Here is a 20,368-nt window from a genome sequence, read left to right on the forward strand (position 1 = left end):
GGCGGGCATACAGGCATGTAGGCAAGCTGGCAAACCCACGGACATACAAACAAACAGACAAACAAACAGACAGATAGATAGGTAGGCACCGAAAAAGAAAATAAAGAAGAAGAAAGAAAAGGATGGAAATCCGAATGATGTGACCCCATGCAAGTCTCGTTTTACGTTGTCACCCAACACGCGAAAGCTGCACAAGAGAGCCTTGATTTATCGGCACAAGCCGCCTGCAGTCTTGACTGATCTCTTTCAACGATCGTAACTTTCACGGGGAAGTTCGAAAAGTTCAGATTCAATTGAATTCGAGCGTCAGCGTGCGATGTGGTGAATGAGCCGATTTAGAGTTGTCAATGGTGGTTAATTTAAAGTTTTATCACTTTGGGTTTTCATTTTTTTACAGAAAAATGAGGCAGTGTACCCGCTCTCTGCTGAAGCTCTCTCTCTCTCTCTCTCTCTCTCTCTCTCTCTCTCTCTCTCTCTCTCTCTCTCTCTGGAAGGTCCAATTTTGTAAGGTCCTACTTTGGTGCTCTCTCTTTCTCTCTCTCTCCATCTACACATTCTTCCTCTCTCCCCTCCTCTCGCATAATATATGAGTAACATATTGAAGAATACCGGACCACTCGTATACATTACTGAGCGAGAATGTGGGTGGGGTGGGTGGTTGGGGTGGAGGAGGGGTGGTTCAGGGGGCCCTGACAACATTTTAATGAATAGATCTACTGGTCCGAGATTCTCCATTGAGAGATATTAAAAACTGGGGGAAATTATGAATTCCTATGGTCGAGACATAGGCACAGTCAGTCCGCTGGTCCGGTATTCTTCAATCTTACCCAAAATGACATGCATAATAATATAATGTTAGGCTACACACGTCGCACCTTTTCATGTTTTACGAAATAATAATTATTATCCTAAATACTAAAATAGAAAAGCGAACCATTTTGACGACTTTTTCTGACGAGAAGAAAAAACAACGAAACAAGAGTAGAGCACTCTCGCTTTCTCTCCGATCACTGAAAACGAACTCGAAAACATTGTTGTGACGATTCTAAATTTTTGGAGCCTGCTGAGAAAAGAATAGCACAATGGATCGTGACTCCAAGTCCGGTAAACTGCCATTGATTAATAAGTTCAAGTAGATCTAAAATCTAGAGATCTAGTTTTTATTAAATTTTCAAGATAAAGTTGTTGTATGTCATGAAAAAGAAATGATAAGCATGAATGATGGGGCCACGGGCCACAGTCCACAGACTGTGACAGAGATGTTAACCCGGTGATCTTGTAGATTTTTAGACTAGATCTAGATTCTAGTTCCGTTCGTTAAAGTCCACGATCCATTTGTTTACATCCAGAGAAGAAATCCAGAAGTCTTGGTGACCAAATAGGCTACGAAAAGAGCAGGGATGCAACCTAAATACTAAATGCAAAACATCAAATTTTATGTGTATGGACCTATGGACCCAGTTAAGTAGTTAGTAGATTAGTAATAGTATGTATGGTAAAATTCAGGGGGACATAGTGCAGAAGGCCTACCCCCCTGAACCCCCCACTCCCACCTCCATATTTTTATTAGAATCTAGGTACCCCCCTACTCTTGACTTTAACGAATGAAACTACAAAATCACCGTTAACCCTCGTCCTGCGCGCGGGGGGGGGGGGGGGGGGTTTATGTCGCCCGATTAAGCCTATTTCGGCACCTCCTTTGCGTTCTGGTCCCGCGTCAGTCTGGCCCCTGGCGCGCTGATCATCATCTCCCGTACAATTCAGGTCCCGCGTCGGATCCCCTTTCACGCAGGTCAATTGTGTGTGGGTCAGTCTGCTTGAGTTTGTGTGTGTTTGTGGCCTTCTTCTAGAACTGCCTGCGTTGGTTCATAACCGAGGCATGTCTCATTCAAAACACGCCCAGTTGGTAGCTCTAGATATTCGTCCAATAAAATTATACTGCAGAACAAATTACAAATTGACCCTCTTAGACATGAGGAGCTCGAAAGGATCTAGATCTATAGTCAGTCAGGAAACAAGACTTCCATTTTTCTCCACAAAATCTTTCAAATGAGCTTGATTTTGTATGAAATGATACTACCTGATAAAAAATAGCTGGTTTCGTAATTTTGAATACCATTGTACAAGAATAATTTGAGTTCCAAGCATTCGGAAATCGACCACATTATCCCCTCTTGAACCCCAGTTCATTCAAAACAACAAAAGCGTCTAGAAATGTTTATATTCGAATTGGCGTTACTACTCATAATGTCTTATCAGCTTGTAAGAGGGGGTTATTCATGTGTTTGTATTACTTTATAAATAGAAAGCAATGAAAGATAGAGCGTTATTTGCATCATCGATAAACACACTCCCACGGTATTAATGGAGAAAGCACATGTTTCCCGGCGCATGCGCTGTACACCAACAGTACAAACTGAGTGACTCCGGCGACCTGCCCGGATCGTCCCGACGTAATCGGTTGCTGATAAGATTCGCATCTCAGCACGGACGCAGGACAAGAGTTATAGTAATTAGTGTTGCAGTCTGGCCACTCTAGATATAGCGGACACAATTTACTACCACCAAGACTGGCAAGACAAGTCACATGCACAAAACAACAAGACAAAATAACGCAACCGCAAATCCCAATTATAAAACTTACCCCCCACCTCCAAATTTTGCTGCTGTTCTTTGTACAAAGGAATGACAAAATCATCAAAATGCTCTAGATATCTAAATCTAGATTTAGACACATGAGATTAAACGTAGAACGACGCAAGCTATTTTTTTTTTTAGGTAAGGCAGCCATCTTGTTTGACATCAGTCCAGGATACCACTCCGATCACTTGACTACATCTAAATATAGCCAACCGCATGACACCAAAGATGGAAGTTTCTATGTATATCGAGCTTAATCTACCTCTTGCTTTTGGAAGTTCTGAGTGCCGAATGGACAGCGTGTCTACGTTTGAAGTCATACAATTATTTTATGAGTGTGGGATCGAATCCCTGTCCCGGATGGTTAAAAAAATTTTTTTTTCTCTTCCTTCTCCCGACTGATGGACAGTTTGTCCCATAAAATATAGTTGTTGCTTTGTAGTTTTTTTATCATGTACATATATTTGTGATGAAGCATGGGTGGGTGTAGATCTAATCATTCGGCGTCTTTACGGCAGTTTTCATGCGGTCTATTGTCTTTGCATTTACCGTGTTACAATTTCAAGCATCACAGCGTTCATTCTCACTGTTCTGAGCATCAACGATCTAGCTCTAAGCGATCTTCCATCATGTCCAAGTACTAGGAATTCCTAAATGTTATTAACATACCAAAAACACGTAATTTCATGCGGTATCTCCACGGCCTTCTTAAAATAGTCTGTGGGTATCCCAGGAAGTGATGACATCTCATTGCCAAAATTAACAGATGCATCGTTCTACGTTTAACGGCATGTGATCTAGACTCTTTGGTTAAATTGTCTATAATCCCTTGGCTTGATAAGCTTCTATCGAAAAATTTAAAGCATGAAGCTGCAGCGAGCACCTAGCACTCCTCTGTGATTGGACCAAATATAAATGACGTATTTCCACCAACTATTTTTGTCGTCTTCTGGGGCTTCCCTTGCCAGTTGACTAGATCTCAGCATGGCGAGCCCGCTTTGCCGCTTAGCGCGTGATGGGCTACGTCAATAGTCAATATAGGTTTCATTGCCGACTGCTTGGGCTGTGTGTGCGCGCAGGCTTGTGTATGTGTGTGTGTGCGTGCGCTTATTATGTGTGTGTGTGTGTGTGTGTGTGAGCACACGCTTGTGTGTGTGTGTGAGCACACGCTTGTGTGTGTGTGTGAGCACACGCTTGTGTGTGTGTGTGTGTGTGTGTGTGTGCACAACTTTGAGGAGAAGGTAAATTTATGGAAATAAAATTGCTGAGATTGTTTATAAAGTATAACATAAATTAATTTTAAAAAACAACTAACACGGCGAAATCTAGTCACCAGTTTCTGGCGAGGGAAACCCAAGAGTCTTAGGGGAAACCCCGGAAAAAGACAAAAATAGATCTGGATGACGGAAATACGTCATCTCTATATTTGGGCCAATCACAGAGATGTGCTAGGTGCTCGCTGCAGCTTCATGTAAATTAAAATGACTGGCTGGTGTGGCCCAGTGTGGGAGAGTGAGAACTCTAGGACCACATCTTGTCTTATCAACATCAATAAATCAAAATTTCAACATTGTCAACATAATAAAGAGGGGGAAAACCACCAGTATATTGTATCATTAATCTCCTGAAGAAAACAGATAGAGAGATAAATGACCACCTGGTCTTGTTTTCTAAAATTAATTCATTAGTGAATCAAATGGCACTGTTATATTAAACTTTACTAATACTTTTTACTTTTAGCTGATGTTTGAATGCACTCTTTTAAGTTATTTTGTTTTGCTTTCCAGAGACTTCAAAAAAGGCACGTACTTTTGACTTCATGACCATGTTTCAAGAAGCAAAGTTGACAGCTATGGAGAGATGTGGTGGAAACCAGGATGCGCTACAGACAGGTTATTATCTCAAAAAAAAAATCGTTACTGACGGTGTTATTCTTTTTATATACTATATATTATATGAACCGCTTTGTTTCAAAATGCGTCATATCCGTTTTTCTGGTTTTGAGAAAAATATAGATTTCTGTTTCATCAAATTGCTGCTCAAATAGTCTTGTTCAACTTTGGTTTTAGAGTAAACATGGTGAGTTGATATTCTTGTCAATCTACCTTGGATTCTTATCCTTTAAACTGATAAGATCTCCACACATTTTCATTTTCAAATACGACTTATGCACATTAATACTGTACAGAATGGAAAGAAATCAGTGACAAACTTTCACCGACCACAAATGAAGTCACATGAGTAGAGAAAAAAACTTGATTGCCATGCAGAGGATATGTCGCAGTTTATCAATAAAGGCCTTCTGCTTTTTTCTCATTTTGTAAAAAAAACCCCAACTTTCTGCAGTTCTTTAACTCATTCCGCCTAGAGTCGTTGCCAGCCGAATGCGGTTTCCTCGGAGGAATGACTCAGTCGTCGTTTCTCATATGGTTTTATTAAACGGTTCTTACTGCTATTTTTGGCAATATTTTTCAACTTTCGAATGTATTTGTATCAAGACCGGAAGCTTCACTGCTAGTTTCGTTATTAGTAGGCTTTTTAAAGAGAATTTTGCATGGTTTCTTTAGCGTGAAGTGTCAATCAAAATAAAGCAAACCCGTTTATTTACAATAGCAACAATGGCTTGGGGCAACGGTTCACGCAAAACGAAAGCCATGTAAAGCTTTTTGCTGGTCGACTTGACAAAGCGTCGGGCAAAGAGTGACCACAATGGCCACCTGAGGCAGGTAACTTTGACTGTGGGTTGATAAAATAAGGTGACCGCTGCCGCGTTGAACAGGTGACCATTTTACAGTTAAATTTTATAGAAGAAATGCATGGGGGGAAATGGAAAGTGGCTGTCATGGCAGATTCGACATGGAAGTATCAAATTTATTAATGTTAATACTGCCTTTAAATTAGACTTTTTTAAAAGGAGAAATCTTATCATTTCCTTTAAGATTCTGAAAGAAACTTTATTTTGTCTGCACTTGCACTGTGATTACTATTAGCTGCTCTATGTTTTGAACAAGTTTCTGTTGCATAATTGAATTCTGGATTCTGGTATCAGTTTATCCAAAAACTGAAAATATATGAAGCATATAGGGATTCTTATTGCTCTGATGGATTTGTTTCAGTACTGTAATATCATTAAAATTTACTCTTATGTCTTCAAGCATTTTCATACTTTGATCAGGAAAGGCAATTTTTAATTGAATATAAAGCTACCCTGAAGAAGAGTAACATTTTTGGGGCCCCTGATGTAGAGGTTTGTTTGAACTTGAGAAAAAGTAGTGTAAGTCGGAGTGTGTTCCATGGTATTGAGCGCTGATTTTAAATAGATACTTGCATTAAATTAATATCATCATCTCACATTATACACTTAATGAAACATTTTTTTTACATTCATGCTTTCCAGAACCCACAAATGAAGAAGATGTGATACCTGTGGAAGAGTCAAAAGTCAAAAAGAAGAAAGAGAAGAAAATGAAGAAAAAGTCCAAACACAAGCACAAACACAAGCACAAACATAAGCACAGTCGGTCTCGTGGTGGCTCGTCTGACGAAGCTGAGTCAGATGAAGACGAAAAGTCATCAGGCGGCAAACGGATACCTAGAGAAGGTACACAGGACAGTGATGACAGCAGTGATGAAGCTGTGGGACCCCCACTACCTCCTGGTTTTGTCCCTCTAGCACAAGAAAACAACGGTATGGGAAAAGGCGATGGTGTAGCGCAAAAAGTACAAGAGAAGGGCGTAGATGATGACAATGAGAAGAAAGCTGATTCCTTGATCATGGGACCCCCTCCTCCTCCAGGCTTTAGACCACAGTTTTCTAAACCCTCAACATCGAAAACGCAGTCGCAAAGTTCAAGTGCATCCATTATCCCCACAAATGAGGATTCTGATAATGAGGATGAGGAGATGTCAGATGATGATGATGTAAGATGTCCATGTTTGCTACTCACTTCCATTCTGGTTTCTTTTGTTTTGTGATTCTAGGCTGTTTTTAGTGTAAATTTGATCTGGTGGATTTGGTCGTAAATATTAATCTTTTTGCTTAAGAATTCTCAACATAATATTGTTTAACTAGGATTCGGATGAAGTTTTCGTGACTTAGTCAACACTATGCAGCCTTCATTTCTCTTAAGCTGCTTTCTGTATTAACTTGTTTAATAAACCTCATTATCAGGATAATTCTAATGAAACTGGAAATGAAATTAAAACATGGGCATTGAGTTTCATACTTATCTTATTGTCAGGAGGGAGTATGCTAGCAAAGGAAATGTATCTTTTGGTACTTTGTACTCTTTTACTGTGGTAGAGCTGGAACAATTAATTGATTCTTCATTAACATTTTTCTCCACAGAATCCACTGAACAAAATTCCAGAAAGTCATGAAATTGTTTTTGATCATGGAAATAAAACAGTGAGTCTGTTTTAGTATTTTAGGCTTTATTTGGTATGAGTTAACTACTTTTTATATATATAAATACATACATATATATATGAGCCTTTTCCAATAGGTGGGGCTTTCTTCATATACCTTACAAAATCCTTTCCTATTCCAATAAAAATGGTGCTACAGCTTTGAAAATTGTATATGTTGTGCTTAATATGATGTTTCAGCTGTGGGAACATAGAAGTAGCGGTCGGGCCATCAGAAGAAAGAGCCGCAATAGCAGTCGGGCCATCAGAAGAAATCTTACAATTATTTTTAGTTCTGAAATCAATGTAATTTTAGAATGCAAAATGTGACGCGCCGAGTTCGTACTTTTTCTGTCGTCAAGTTCAACAATGAAATAATTTCTGAGAAAGTTGTCCTTGTACACTTTTACTACTATAACTACGTTATTTGTGGTGCTATATCAAGAATAATGATAGCTATAGCTGTTTTTTCTTTGTCAGCCTTCTAGATTTTCATTTTCGAGCAATAACACTGAGGCATTTTGTCAACCTGATTACTTTTCTGGCTTTAGTTTTTATTGTTGTCATACTACTCTTTGCATGTAAACTGTTTTTGTTCAAAATGGCACATCACATGATCCGGTAACTCTGAAAAAGGTATTAGACTTTCAGAAGTTTTTAGTATAGTGTAGAAATCTGATACCATTTCTTATGCACCTGATTTCATTACCAGCCAGACCGGCAGAAATTATTACTATTGCTCTGAAAGTTTTGCTTACTGTTTATTTTTGTGTTTTTCAGATTTCAGCACTTGCCCTTGATCCTTCAGGGGCCCGTTTAGTGTCTGGCAGCTATGATTTTGACATCAAATTATGGGACTTTGCTGGCATGGATGCATCCTTGAAGTCTTTCAGATCCTTGAGACCCTGTGAATGGTTGGTTATCAGTTTTTGTCATCATATATATCTCTATTCTTAAGGGCACAGATTTGCATAATGTTCAGTGCTGACGAGACTTCTTTTTTCACGACAAAATTTTCCTAGGGGGCCTGTTCTCTAACGGTATTCTGTCGTCTGCTTTCGTCTCCATTTTCTGCCCCCTTCCCCTCACCTCCTTTTGGCCCCTCCTCTGGGCTCCTGACTCTTTCTGCTGCCTTTCTATTGCTACTCCTTGGCTCCTTCTAAGTGCTGTCTTTCAGCCACACCCCTGATTTAATGGTAAGAAAGATATCTACTCTTAGCCTTCTCGGAGGAAGGCGAAAAATCTCGGAGGTCCCGTGAGCAAGATCCCTTGGTGGTCCAAAATATATAAGAGTGTGCTTCGGCTTCAGCCCGGGCAAAATTCAAAATTTCCTACCAACTGAAAATGTTTAATGTGTCCCGCGTGATCGTATGACCTTATGCAGTTGTGAGTGACGTGCAACACTTTCCAAAAAAAAACCCACACACAAAAACTTTTAATGTGTATTTTTTAGTGGTTCTGCCCTCTCTGACATTGTGTCATTGTAGATTAAGATCTTGTACTTTGATTGCAGTTTTTCAGATTAAAAGTAAAGTTGTTCCCCCATCCGATCCGGACATTGGGGATTGCCTTGTTAGTAAGACAATTTCCTGGGTCTTCGGCATTTTGTGGTAGGGTGGCCAGTTCCTTTCCACGCCGCCTTTACTTCCCCAACACTAAGTCAGGTACCCATTACTGCTGGGTGGGCAGGAGGGGGCGAAAAAAATCTGTATCCGAAGCGAGGCTCGAACCCAGACTTTCCGCTTCGGAGATGAGCGCACTAACCGCTCCGCCACCGCACCCTCTTTTCCGATTATCAAGCTTAATTGAAAGGGGAAAAAATGACGTTTCACTTAAAGCTCTGAATGGATTTTATAAGGTTTTACAAGTCATCAGGCTCACTGTAAAGAAATAAGCAGAGTAGTAAAGTAGAATAATGATTGGGCCAGAAGTTTCCCACTTTTGGGAGAAATAAGTACAATGTATGTTGGGTTTTTTTGTGACAAAATTTAAAACGATCTTCTTTCATAAAACGTACTTCACATGATGCATATTAGATTGTTTAAGATCTCATCTCAGGATAATATTGGTCTGGAGTGACTAGGTACGTAGTCTATTCCATCTACTCCTAGATTAGGCGTTTGAAAATTCTTAAGCAAAAATTCTAAAGATGTCCACCAACCATGCCCTCACAAACCTTGTGCTTAAAGCATGAGAGACGAACAGCTTACTTTCCGACTAAGGACCCTGTTTTGCTCAATGAATAATACAATATTCTCTCCAATGATTTTTGTCTTAGCCACCAGATCAAAGGTCTGGAGTACAGCCCAACTGGCGACTCCATCCTTGTGGTAGCGGGCAATGCACAAGCAAAGGTCATCGACAGGGATGGCTTTGAAGTGATGGAGTGTGTCAAAGGAGATCAGTATCTGGTGGATCAAGCCAGTACTAAAGTGAGTGAATACAGAACTAGTGTTTTAAAGTACATTTTACACCCTGTTCAAATCTAGTGGATCAAGCCAGTACTAAAGTGAGTGAATACAGAACTAGTGTTTTAAAGTACATTTTGCACCCTGTTCAAATCTAGTGGATCAAGCCAGTACTAAAGTGAGTGAATACAGAACTAGTGTTTTAAAGTACATTTTACACCCTGTTCAAATCTAGTGGATCAAGCCAGTACTAAAGTGAGTGAATACAGAACTAGTGTTTTAAAGTACATTTTGCACCCTGTTCAAATCTAGTGGATCAAGCCAGTACTAAAGTGAGTGAATACAGAACTAGTGTTTTAAAGTACATTTTGCACCCTGTTCAAATCTAGTGGATCAAGCCAGTACTAAAGTGAGTGAATATAGAACTAGTGTTTTAAAGTACATTTTGCACCCTGTTCAATGCTATGCTAGATATTTACATAATGAATTCATGTCCAAATTATGTAAGGAAAGGGTGATATTTTTACCTTACATTTTTCAAAAAAATTTTTAATCCTTAAAGTATATGATCCATGAGCTGTATTGTAGATATGGTAGTTCAAAAACTGTTTTCAGTTTCTAATTCTTTATTGTGGTGTTTTTCTCGTTGACCACACTAATAGTGAAAAACTTCATAACCCTTCTGTTCGTCTATTTTCTTCTTTCACTAGCACCTCATGGACTTGTTAGTATCAACAGACACTTTGTTCATCCCACCTTTCACATCGCTCACATGACAAAGCTTCTGTTATTTCAGATACTTTTTTTCTGGCATGTTTCAAATGGAAAAGAGAAATGTTAGTTTTTGTGTGGATGCAGGTGGTATTTCTTCATTTGTTGTTTGCTCAAGTTCTAAGTAACACTGGTTTTTCAGATGTTGAGATGAAAGTTTGGAAGAACACATAAAACAGTAGAGTTACCAAAATTAAACATTTACTTTTATTTCAGATGTGAACCTTGAACTCAAATACAGTTGTGTCAATAACGTTTCGTTGTCTGTCATTACAGGGGCACACAGCTGCTCTCAATTATGGATGCTGGAATCCGAAGCTGAGAGAGGAGTTCCTGACTTGTGCCAATGATTGGTAAGGAAGTCTTGTGACGATCTGTTTCTATAAATAATTATATAGTTTTTGTTGTTTAAAGTCTCCTGTGCAGGTACTGGTCTTGTAGCGTTTATTTTGTTTCACACTGTGGAGATCGAGATAAGCTACTGCTCCTTGGGAATCGAACACTAAAGGTAATTCCTTGGATATCATGACATAATGATGGGAAATTTTGTCATTTCAAGAGTAGTGCAAGCGATAGTGCCGTAAAACATCTACCCAATCAGTATACTCACACTGCAGTTGTTGAAGTAGATGGGCTATATGGACCTATCGGTATATTCTCAAATGCTTCAATGTTAGGAATAGTACTTATATGTACATTCTGTTAATCTTCATTTTCCTTCTTTTAAACAATGTAAAAACTTAAGTTGGGAAAGTAAGTCTCCCCAGCGTTGATCTTAAACATGTTCATGTAAATTTTAAAAAGCTAATATGGTAGAAATATGTTCAAATGAATATGTTGTCAGTATTCTGTCTAATTTTGTGTCTTGTCTTCAGAACCTGAAACACACAAAAATGTCATTGTGAGTCAGTTGTGAGTTCTGTAGCATGTGTAAATATACCTATTTGTTTCTTTTGTCTGTTCTCCAGCACTGTAAGACTGTGGGACCTGAACAAGAAATTCAAACACAAGGACATCATCAAGACAAAAGGTCAGGGAGGTCGTAAGACCATACCGACGTGCTGCACCTACAGTAATGATGGTCGCTACATTGTCGCTGCATGCAATGATGGGTCCATTCAGCTGTGGGATCACAACAAACACACATTTGTAAGTGTGAAAGTGAAATATTAAGACCTCATGATTTTTCTAATTTATTGCTTGTTGCCGGGTCAGCGCTTGGTGTTTTTGTCGAAATAACGACTGATCATCGTGTTTGAGGCGATAAAATAATGATTTGTAATGATCTTACAGTCTTGAACAAAATTAGGCTCCATCTCTGTGTTATAGTGATTGTACTCTGTGAATGTGGAGATGTCTGGTGCACTTGGTACTCTTTTATTATCTGTCAAACATGGAGTTGCAGCCAGTGAGCGACTTTATTAAATTTGATAAAATTCTAAACAGCTACAATTTTCTTAAAAATTGAGTGAGAGGATAAAGAGTGGTACTGAAATTTTCAGGAGATATAGATCTAGGCCTTTCATATGGAACAGATAAATTTCGCCTACAGCTACTTTGAAAATTTAGTTTCCGGTACGTTGCCTACATTATTTATTCTTATTCCAAAAGTAAAGCCAGAGAGCAGTGGATCAACAAAACATATTTTTTTGTATCCATTTCTACAGGTCAATGTTGCCATGCACAACAGGAGTGCTCATATGAACGGGTCGGAAACGTCTAGTTTGAGGTTTTCTTACGATGGTCTCACCTTAGCCTCCAGGGGTGGTAAGTACCTCCCCCCCCCCCCGTCCATTGTTTTTTAACCAAGTCGGATCTCATCTTTCCGAGGCACCCTGGAAATAGCCTGACCATCAATGATTTATTTATAGAGGCACCAGCCATCCATGTCTAGGTACTGTTTTAGCCTCAAACCTGGAAATAGCAGTTCACAAGAGAGTGACAAACCTACAAAAGAAATAGAGGAACAATGACGATAGTAAAGATGAGGAAAGAAAATGCAGCAGTACCCCTGTTGTTCCGGCACAGTATGAGCATGACATTGATAGATCAGCCCATTTACAATTCAACTGTGCATAAGAACATGTTAATATTTCTCCTTTGGGATTGGCCTAAAGACACTTCGGTCAGTAGCACTGCCCTGGTGGGGGTGACTTTACATCCACTTAAAAAAAAAAAAATGATTTAAGCTACTGTACTGGCATTACGTGTATTTTTCTTGTAGCATACTTTTTATTGAAAGATGCAAGGGTAGTAGATTTAAAAGAGAAAAACATTAATTTGTCAGTGTAGGAGAGCTCAAGAGTAGACGAAAATCAAGACCATCAGAGATCATGTGTGCTTCTCAATGAGCTGAGTTTCAATACCATTTTAAAAATGTGTTGGACAAAGATGTTCATTGTGTCATTCACATCAATATTTATTTTATTGAAGGTGGTTTCACGATGTAGTCAAATAAATAAATGTATCCTGATTTTGAATTGTAGACAAAGAGACTTTGGGGTCCTGTTGAATATCTTTCAAACCTCACAGAAGCGTACAAAAATATGAAGACAGGGCAACTCTCTATAAATCAGTGGATTGAAACAATGTCTGTTGTTCTTCATTCATCTCAATTGAAGTGTAACAGTCAGGTTTACTCCCGTGTGATTCTCGGGGCCCTGTCCAAGAGACAGGAGAGCAAAGAATAGGATCCCTGTATCCGTACCGCGCATGTCGTAGAAGGCGACTAAGGTCGGTTGGGCAAAGGGTTAGCAGCCCTTTCCCGTAAAACAAAAAGCAGCTACAAAAACATCAACAACAAAAACAACACGACCGCCAGCTCAGGAAGATGGAGGACCTTCATCACTGAGGAGAGGAGAGAATATGGAGTAAACAGATAGAAAAGTATGCTCAGGACAGGCTTCGCTGGAGTAATGTTGTTGATGGCCTCTGCTCCACTGGGAGTTAAAAAGAGCAAGAGAGAGAGTCAGGTTTTGATCTGGTATCAGAAGTATAGAAATGTACAATTTTAATTTTTCTCAATGCAGGAGATGATACCCTTAAACTTTGGGACCTGAGGAACTTCAAACAACCCTTGAAAGTGGCAAACAACTTACCCAACATGTTTCCCATGTGAGTACAAAACTGAAGAGCACTTGAGATTTATGCAATGTCAATAATACATGTATTTGGTTCTATTCAAGAGAATTCCATGTCTCAAATAATGTTCTCCTCTCATGCAGACTGCATAAACTGTTACAGTGTTTGGTAGTTAACAAACTTTGGCTAACTCTCATAAACATGTGCCCAAATGTATTTACATATATACGTACAAGTGCACTAAATATACAGACATTTATGTACACATGTGCATACAGCGCACGTTCACAATTTATTTTTATTTTCAGTAATTTCATATGTCGTTTGTTTCGATAAACATATTTGCTTGTTTGTTAAAAAGTGTCTAAGTTTCAATGATCAGTGTTTAGTGAGCTTGAACTATGTTTTCACTGTTTCCATCACAGGACAGACTGCCTTTTCAGCCCAGATGATCGGCTTCTGGCAACAGCTGTATCACTCCAGAAAAATGAGACAGATGGGAAAATTGTTTTCCTTGACCGGAGCACACTAGATATTGTGAAGGAAATGCATGTGTCTGATACTGTGAGTGGAGTTTTATACTATGTCCTTAAACAAAATATTGTTACCTTATGTTAGACCAGGTTCGTAATGGATGATGTTGATAGCAGAGTATTGATCCTGAGAAGGGACTCTAATCAGAGAAAACATCTAGTAGGAAGAAAGAAGAATATTTTATCCCGTCTCAGATTTGATTCTTGTTTATGTGCACGTAAATATTTGATTAGTCTTTTTAATAAAGTGCTTGGTTTTCATGATTTAAGTTTTTACTTTCCTTCATTTCTCAGTCTGGTACATTTTCAAAATGGTCATCGTTTTTTTATCTGTTTTGTAATAATAATAATAATAGATAACATTTGTATAGCGCATATCCCCGCTCAGCAGCAGGCTCTATGCGCTTTACACTATATTATTACCCCAGCAGACCATAGAACACTCCGAAACATTCTCAGCTTCCCGGGAAGCATACAGTGCAAGCAGCCACAGAGAAAGAGTACTTGAATGTCACTGTACCCTGAATTAAAAAACTGATCTTCCAAGACCTCTCTGTTTTTGTTGTAGTGAAAACATTTTTGGTCTCACATTTGTATTATTTTTGCTTCTGTCTAATGCAGAGTACAATCAAATTTCTGTGGCATCCAAAATTGAACCAGATGGTGGTTGGCTGTGGAAATGGTCAAGTGAAACTCTTTTATGACCCAGTGAAGAGTCACAGGTATGTTGTAATAATATTAAATGCATACAAAATTTATATAACGCGTATCCACCCTCTGCAGCATGCTCTGTGCACTTCACAACTATTATTACCCCAGCAGGCTCATTCCCATCTGTGCTTTACCCAGAGACCCCACATAACGTTTGGCCCCTGATGGGATTTGAACCCACAACCTTACAGTTGAGAGTCAGAGAGCTTAAACAGTAGAACACTGACGCCACATGTCTCTGCACTTTGTTTTGTGACAGAAGTATTGTCCCAGATGGAAAGGGGACATGCTCAGCACGATGAGTGAGTGATAGTGTGACAAACTTGAGTAAAACAAGTGAACCTGACTACTTTATGTTGTTTGATTAAGGGGAGGAGGGATGGAGGCGTTTGAACATCTCAGGAGTGCCCTGGCCTTTAATCTAATTCAGTCATTTGATCCGTCTGTCTTGAGGGTAGCATATTTCTGTGCTTTTCAATTTTAGTGTATACTCAAACCTATAATATAGACCTATTGGGTTTTTAAAAAATCTTACCTTAAAGTCCAGGAGATCTGTATTGATTGCTCATCATCTGTATCTGATCTCTTTTTCTTCCCAGAGGAGCCATGCTGTGCGTGGTGAAGAAACAGAGGAAGGTGAAACAAGCGGAGATCATGGCAGCTCAGAACATCATTACTCGTATGTTAAATTCAGATGTTATTGTTGCCATCGAGTTGTCGTTTCTTTTCTACCAGTGTCAATGTAGGGAAAACTGTCAGCTTAATGGGGTCGAGGGGTTTAAAAAAAGATTTCGAGCTGTACAGGTTTTTTTTCTGTTAAAGTGCATTTTGCCTGTTTCTGAAAAATTTGAAAGAAAGTTATAGTCACTTCTACTGTGAAAGCAGTTTGTTTCAAGTAAATGTCTGGAGTCCTGTATAATTTTCTTGTTGTCTCTCTTTGACTCGAACATATTTTTCAGGTTTCATGAATAGATTTTTCTGAGTCATATGGCTCTTTGTTCGTATTTTTCTTCTAAAGGATGCATACTCTTCCCATTTCAAAAATTGTTCCTGCAGTGTGTAACATTCTCTTTATCCTTGGGTGTCTGCCAGTATTTTTTGTCTGGTATCACATGTGACACTTGTTCTGTGTCCACATCAGAATGCTCCATCCGGTATGTAAACATTCTCTCTCTCTCTCTTTTTCTCTCTCTCTCTCTCTCTCTTTTTCTCTCTCTCTCTCTCTCTCTCTCTCTCTCTTTTTCTCTCTCTCTCTCTCTCTCTTTTTCTCTCTCTCTCTCTCTTTTTCTCTCTCTCTCTCTCTCTCTCTCTCTCTCTCTCTCTCTCTCTCTTTTTCTCTCTGTTTCTACCAGAGTGCTGTGTCTAATATGTGACATCTTACCTCCCTGTGACTCTGCCAGTATTTTCTGTCCTGTATTATAAGATTCCTATTTGTTCTGTTTCTCCGCCAGCCTATGCTCTGCCAATGTTCAGACAGGGGAGACCAACCAGCACTCGCAAGGCAGAGGAGAGGGTGAGGAAAGATCCAGTGAAGAGTCACAGACCAGACCTGCCTGTCTCTGGACCTGGTAAGTCTTTTTTCGTCTTTAAAAGACTTGGAGTGGAGAAGCACACACAGTTTATGTAATGTTAGGCTGGGTAGAAAAATGTTTGTATGCCCCAGAAAATAAAAAGTGCCATTAATGTCCTTAACTCATTCGCTACGCCGAGCCGTGGGGGGCGGCGCGGCTAAAGTGCCGTCAGTACGCTAAGCTGCCCCCGGGGGCTCGAGAACCGACTTTCAATTTTAGCTTGGTTTCTATTCCAATCCACATATCCATGTTAAAATAAAGGTCATAATATAAAGTTGACTTCCGGGTCAAGCGTTTCCACCGAAAATCGGAAGTTTTGATTCAGTTTTGAAACACGATTTCGAAGTTTATGCGACATTGTTTTATCGCGAAGCCCAAATTATAGCCCACACACCAGTCTTAGTACTTTTACACAACAAAATGTATTGTTATTTTGCTCACTAAAGAAATGTAGGACTCTTCTTTATAATATTGATACTACTGGACTCAAATTGCCAGTGCACTGAAATTGAGAAATCAATATTTTTGAGTGCTAGATCTAGGCCTAAATCTAAATAGTCAAAATATTTTTTTCTCCCCAAAATCACTACTTTTTGGTGAATTTACTCAAAAAGTACCCCCCAAGACATGTATAGGTTTATTCCAAATGCAATTCTGAATAATTCCATATAAGATACGAGTATTTTTTTCTGTTTGGGATCTTTTTTTCAAAATTATTATAAATTTTTTTTTTTTCAATATCGGAGGTTATGATCCAAATGTACAAATATTATGGAATGTATGTAAATAACTGCTCATTTTTCAATATTTTCCTGTTCTTTATACAATAATGGTTATTTTGATGTATAATTTGACTAGGTGCAAACATTTTTTTTGAGTTTCATCTGAGATTATAAATTTTTTGTTTTCAAATTTTATCCGCAGCCAATCACAATTGTGTTGCATAATCGCCTCTTACAGGAACCAAAGTTGAAAAATACTCAAATAAACAATACAGATGTATTCTACAAACCATACTGAAAATGTTGGTATATAATATTTGATATTTATTTGAATTTATGGCCCCCAAGACCTGTGAACTGCGCACTAGTCATCATCTCATTTCGCCCTACCGAAAAAAATTCGCCCACAAGCCGAAAATAATACGTAGCGAATGAGTTAAGTGTAAGCAAACATATCCAGTAGCCTAAAATGGTACCCTCATACTACGATAAACTAAATTTAGTCTGTCTTTACCTAAGAGATAGCTTTGGTCTTTGTTCCAGCTGTTATAATTCATCTAATAGTAATCATATAGTACTAAAATAAGCAGCATACTCCAGTTTGTTTTACTGAGAATCCCTAGCAAGTAGGTATTAGTAACAAACTTGTAGAACTCAACATAATTATCGAGTCTATAAATGGTTAATCTGAGCTCAGGAGAACCATGTCATAATAATGATGGCGGTATGGTTCTGCGAAAAAGCAAGACAAGGGTCTGGAAAAAAAGAAGGGAAATAGAAGGCGCCTCTCTACCATTTCTCTTCGTCACTTGTATTTCCTGTTTTGTGAAAATATGCGCCAGAGAGACAGATTTTTGGACGAGTTGAGAGTACTTTTCAGTCCCATGGATGGCCTTGACCAGGGGACCCAACTTCTGTTGTAGGAAAATAATCTATGTACTGTTGAGAGGATCGTTTACCTCACACATCTAATGTGGATGATTGAAGGGGACCACTTGTGGGTCTTACTTCTTTTTTTCTATCTTGCGTTTTTCCTTGCGCTAAATCAGCTGACTGACTGTTATTGTGTCAATGTGCTTCTCTTTACTCAGACAAACTAATCAAACTCGTATATAATGCAACAAAACCCCCCCGGGGCAGTGCCATTGACTGTAGTGTCTTTAGGCCATTCCCAAAGGGGGGACATTTCTCGTTCAAGCACAGTAGAATTGTAAATGGGCTGACTCATGTCACGCTCATAACTGTGCCTGATCTACAACACGGAACTGCTGCTTTTTCTTTCCTGATCCTCACTATTGTCATTTTCCTCTACTTCTTTTGTATGTTTGTCACTCTCTTGTGACCTGCTATTTTGGGGTGCCTTGATAGTCGAAGCAGACCTTGTGCTGTTGAAGCTAGAGAGGTGAGCAGTCTAAGTCTGATTCCCTGTAAAGACTTCTCTGTTGACACCCACCCCTTGGCGCTCATACGACCTTATGCAGTTGCGAGCGCCGTAAAACCCTCTACTATAAAAAAGATTAAAAAATAATGCAACAATGCCCGCAGGTACTGGTGGTCGTGTCGGAGCGAAAGGAGCGACCCTATCGCAGTACGTGGCTCAGCAGCTTGTGTCTCGGAAGCCGGATCCGTATGAGAAAGATCCACGTGCTGCTATCTTGAGACATGCCAAGGATGCTGAAGAAAACCCATATTGGATTGACCCAGCCTACAAAAAGTGAGTGTTGGCGGGATGAGAAAAGGGATGTAACTTTGTTGAAAAGTTCTGCTGTGTCTGACACCCTTGCCTTCAACATTGAAAACCTATTGACATCTTTCTGTCATGAAAGAATTTTGGTGATAAATAATATGACTTTGCGATAAAAAAAAAAAAATTTCTTTTCCTTTCAAAATTTATAATAAATTGTTGTTAGTCAAAACGTGACTGAAGCTGTAATCTTCATTTATGTTCAGTTTTAATATAACTTCTTTCATTCAAGTAAAATTAAACTTGTTTTTTCTATGAAAATGTTCGTCCCATGCAAAATTCAATTTCAATTTTGAAACTTTCCCCTGTTGTTATCTGATATTAGCCTTATTTTAGTGGTCACAAGACGATGGAAATTTCCCTAGTTTTGTTTAAAATTGACCACTTAGAAAAAGCATGCTAAACTGAAAGTCTGCCTTTATTTTTCAATGTTTTTGTTCTTGTCCGTTAGTTCTGCGTTCAAAATTCAACCAATGCCATTTTGAAGTCAGTTTATTTATAACATATTCATGAAAGGGGACAAGTGACGTATTTCATCTTTTGCTCACGCTTTATTTTAAACTTGTAAGTGAATTTCACCTCTTCCAGTGGAAAGTCCTGGAATTCTAGTACAGTGGACTCCTATGTGAGATTGTAGTGCTGCACTTCGTAATGTTTGATTTCAATTATATATATATATATAGCCTTGTACTTGTACATGAGGCTACATCCCTTTTTTCATTTGTTTGTTCTTCCAGAACTCAGCCTGTGCCAGTTTTTAGACAACCAGATGAGGACAACAAGAAAGAAGAAGATGACGAGGGACCTCTTTGGAAGAAGAAAAAATTGGGATAGGCAGCTGGTTATTGATTGAAATGCTTTCTGATGTACTCCTGAAATAAACTTTGAAAAAACCCCAAACAAATTACAGCATTTTATCTTTGTTTTGTTTGAGTCAATATGATGAAAAACATTTGTTCAAATTGTCACTTGCCATGTAAAGCAGCGTCTAACAAAGTTCTTTGCTTTTCCCACGATAGCCAGGGAATGTTGTTACTTTTTTTCTGAACTGGTGAATAAATTCAGTACTCTGTCTATTGTGATGGAGATGGGTGCCCACAGACCAGCCACTCTATTAAGAAAGCCAGCAAGATCTCTGGATATGATTTTATAAGAATGGATGAAATGTATAACACCACACGTATAAAAAAGATAAAAAGCGTTATAAACAACTGTCACACCCCTTTTCCACGCAAATTATAAGATCACGCAGCGGCAGACATGTACCTCCAAAAACAAAGAAAGAAAGATATAAAAGAAGTTTTTTACCATCTAGCATAAGGCTTTTGTCAGAATGAGCATAGATGTGTGTTGCTCTTAGAGTATGTATCTGTATAATAATGTAACTCCAAAGGTCTAGTGCTAGTATTTAAATTCCTGCATGTGGTTGAATGATGCATTTGACGTAAATCTACATTTTGTCAGCTTTACTTCTCCTTTCATATATTGAATTTTAATGAGAGTAATATATATGATTTAAATATTTTTATGTATACCTGCATGTGTTTTTACGGTCCTGTACAGCCAAGGGAAATTTCCCTCTGGGATAATAAAATACTATCTTATCTTATCTTATGAAATCCAGAAATCAGGATCTCAGGGGAGAAAATGGGGATTTGGTGAAAAAAATCAGGATCAACGACAAATCACCAAGGTGACTGCCAAGCTAGCTTAAAAATTTCCAGGGCTGTCCATAAATATTATCCATGTATGTGCCCTCGTGTGTGTGTGTGTGTGTGTG

The 20,368-nt window shown here is 38.8% G+C and overlaps 1 protein-coding gene across 1 annotated transcript; it reads left to right on the plus strand.

Moving 5' to 3' along the window:
* Positions 1 to 985: 985 nt before the first annotated feature.
* LOC101849148 (WD repeat-containing protein 70) lies at positions 986 to 19,492 on the plus strand. The gene is made up of 16 exons (XM_005105058.3): positions 986 to 1,104; positions 4,428 to 4,532; positions 6,038 to 6,561; positions 6,989 to 7,048; positions 7,828 to 7,961; positions 9,326 to 9,479; positions 10,503 to 10,579; positions 11,195 to 11,375; positions 11,894 to 11,993; positions 13,256 to 13,340; positions 13,733 to 13,871; positions 14,462 to 14,562; positions 15,151 to 15,230; positions 16,003 to 16,119; positions 18,390 to 18,558; positions 19,326 to 19,492. Exons 1-16 carry the CDS (start codon positions 1,083 to 1,085, stop codon positions 19,420 to 19,422), a joined length of 2,145 nt encoding a protein of 714 aa, XP_005105115.1. The 5' UTR covers positions 986 to 1,082; the 3' UTR covers positions 19,423 to 19,492.
* Positions 19,493 to 20,368: the final 876 nt, after the last annotated feature.

Source organism: Aplysia californica, unplaced genomic scaffold (genome assembly GCF_000002075.1).
Source record: "Aplysia californica isolate F4 #8 unplaced genomic scaffold, AplCal3.0 scaffold00450, whole genome shotgun sequence".
NCBI lineage: Eukaryota > Metazoa > Mollusca > Gastropoda > Aplysiida > Aplysiidae > Aplysia > Aplysia californica.

Coding starts and splice junctions, on each gene's coding strand:
- LOC101849148 (XM_005105058.3), top strand. CDS start 1,083: ATGGATCGTGACTCCAAGTCCG. Junction 9,480..10,502: donor TGGATCAAGCCAGTACTAAA/GTGAGTGAATAC, acceptor CTGTCATTACAG/GGGCACACAGCTGCTCTCAA. Junction 11,376..11,893: donor ATCACAACAAACACACATTT/GTAAGTGTGAAA, acceptor CCATTTCTACAG/GTCAATGTTGCCATGCACAA.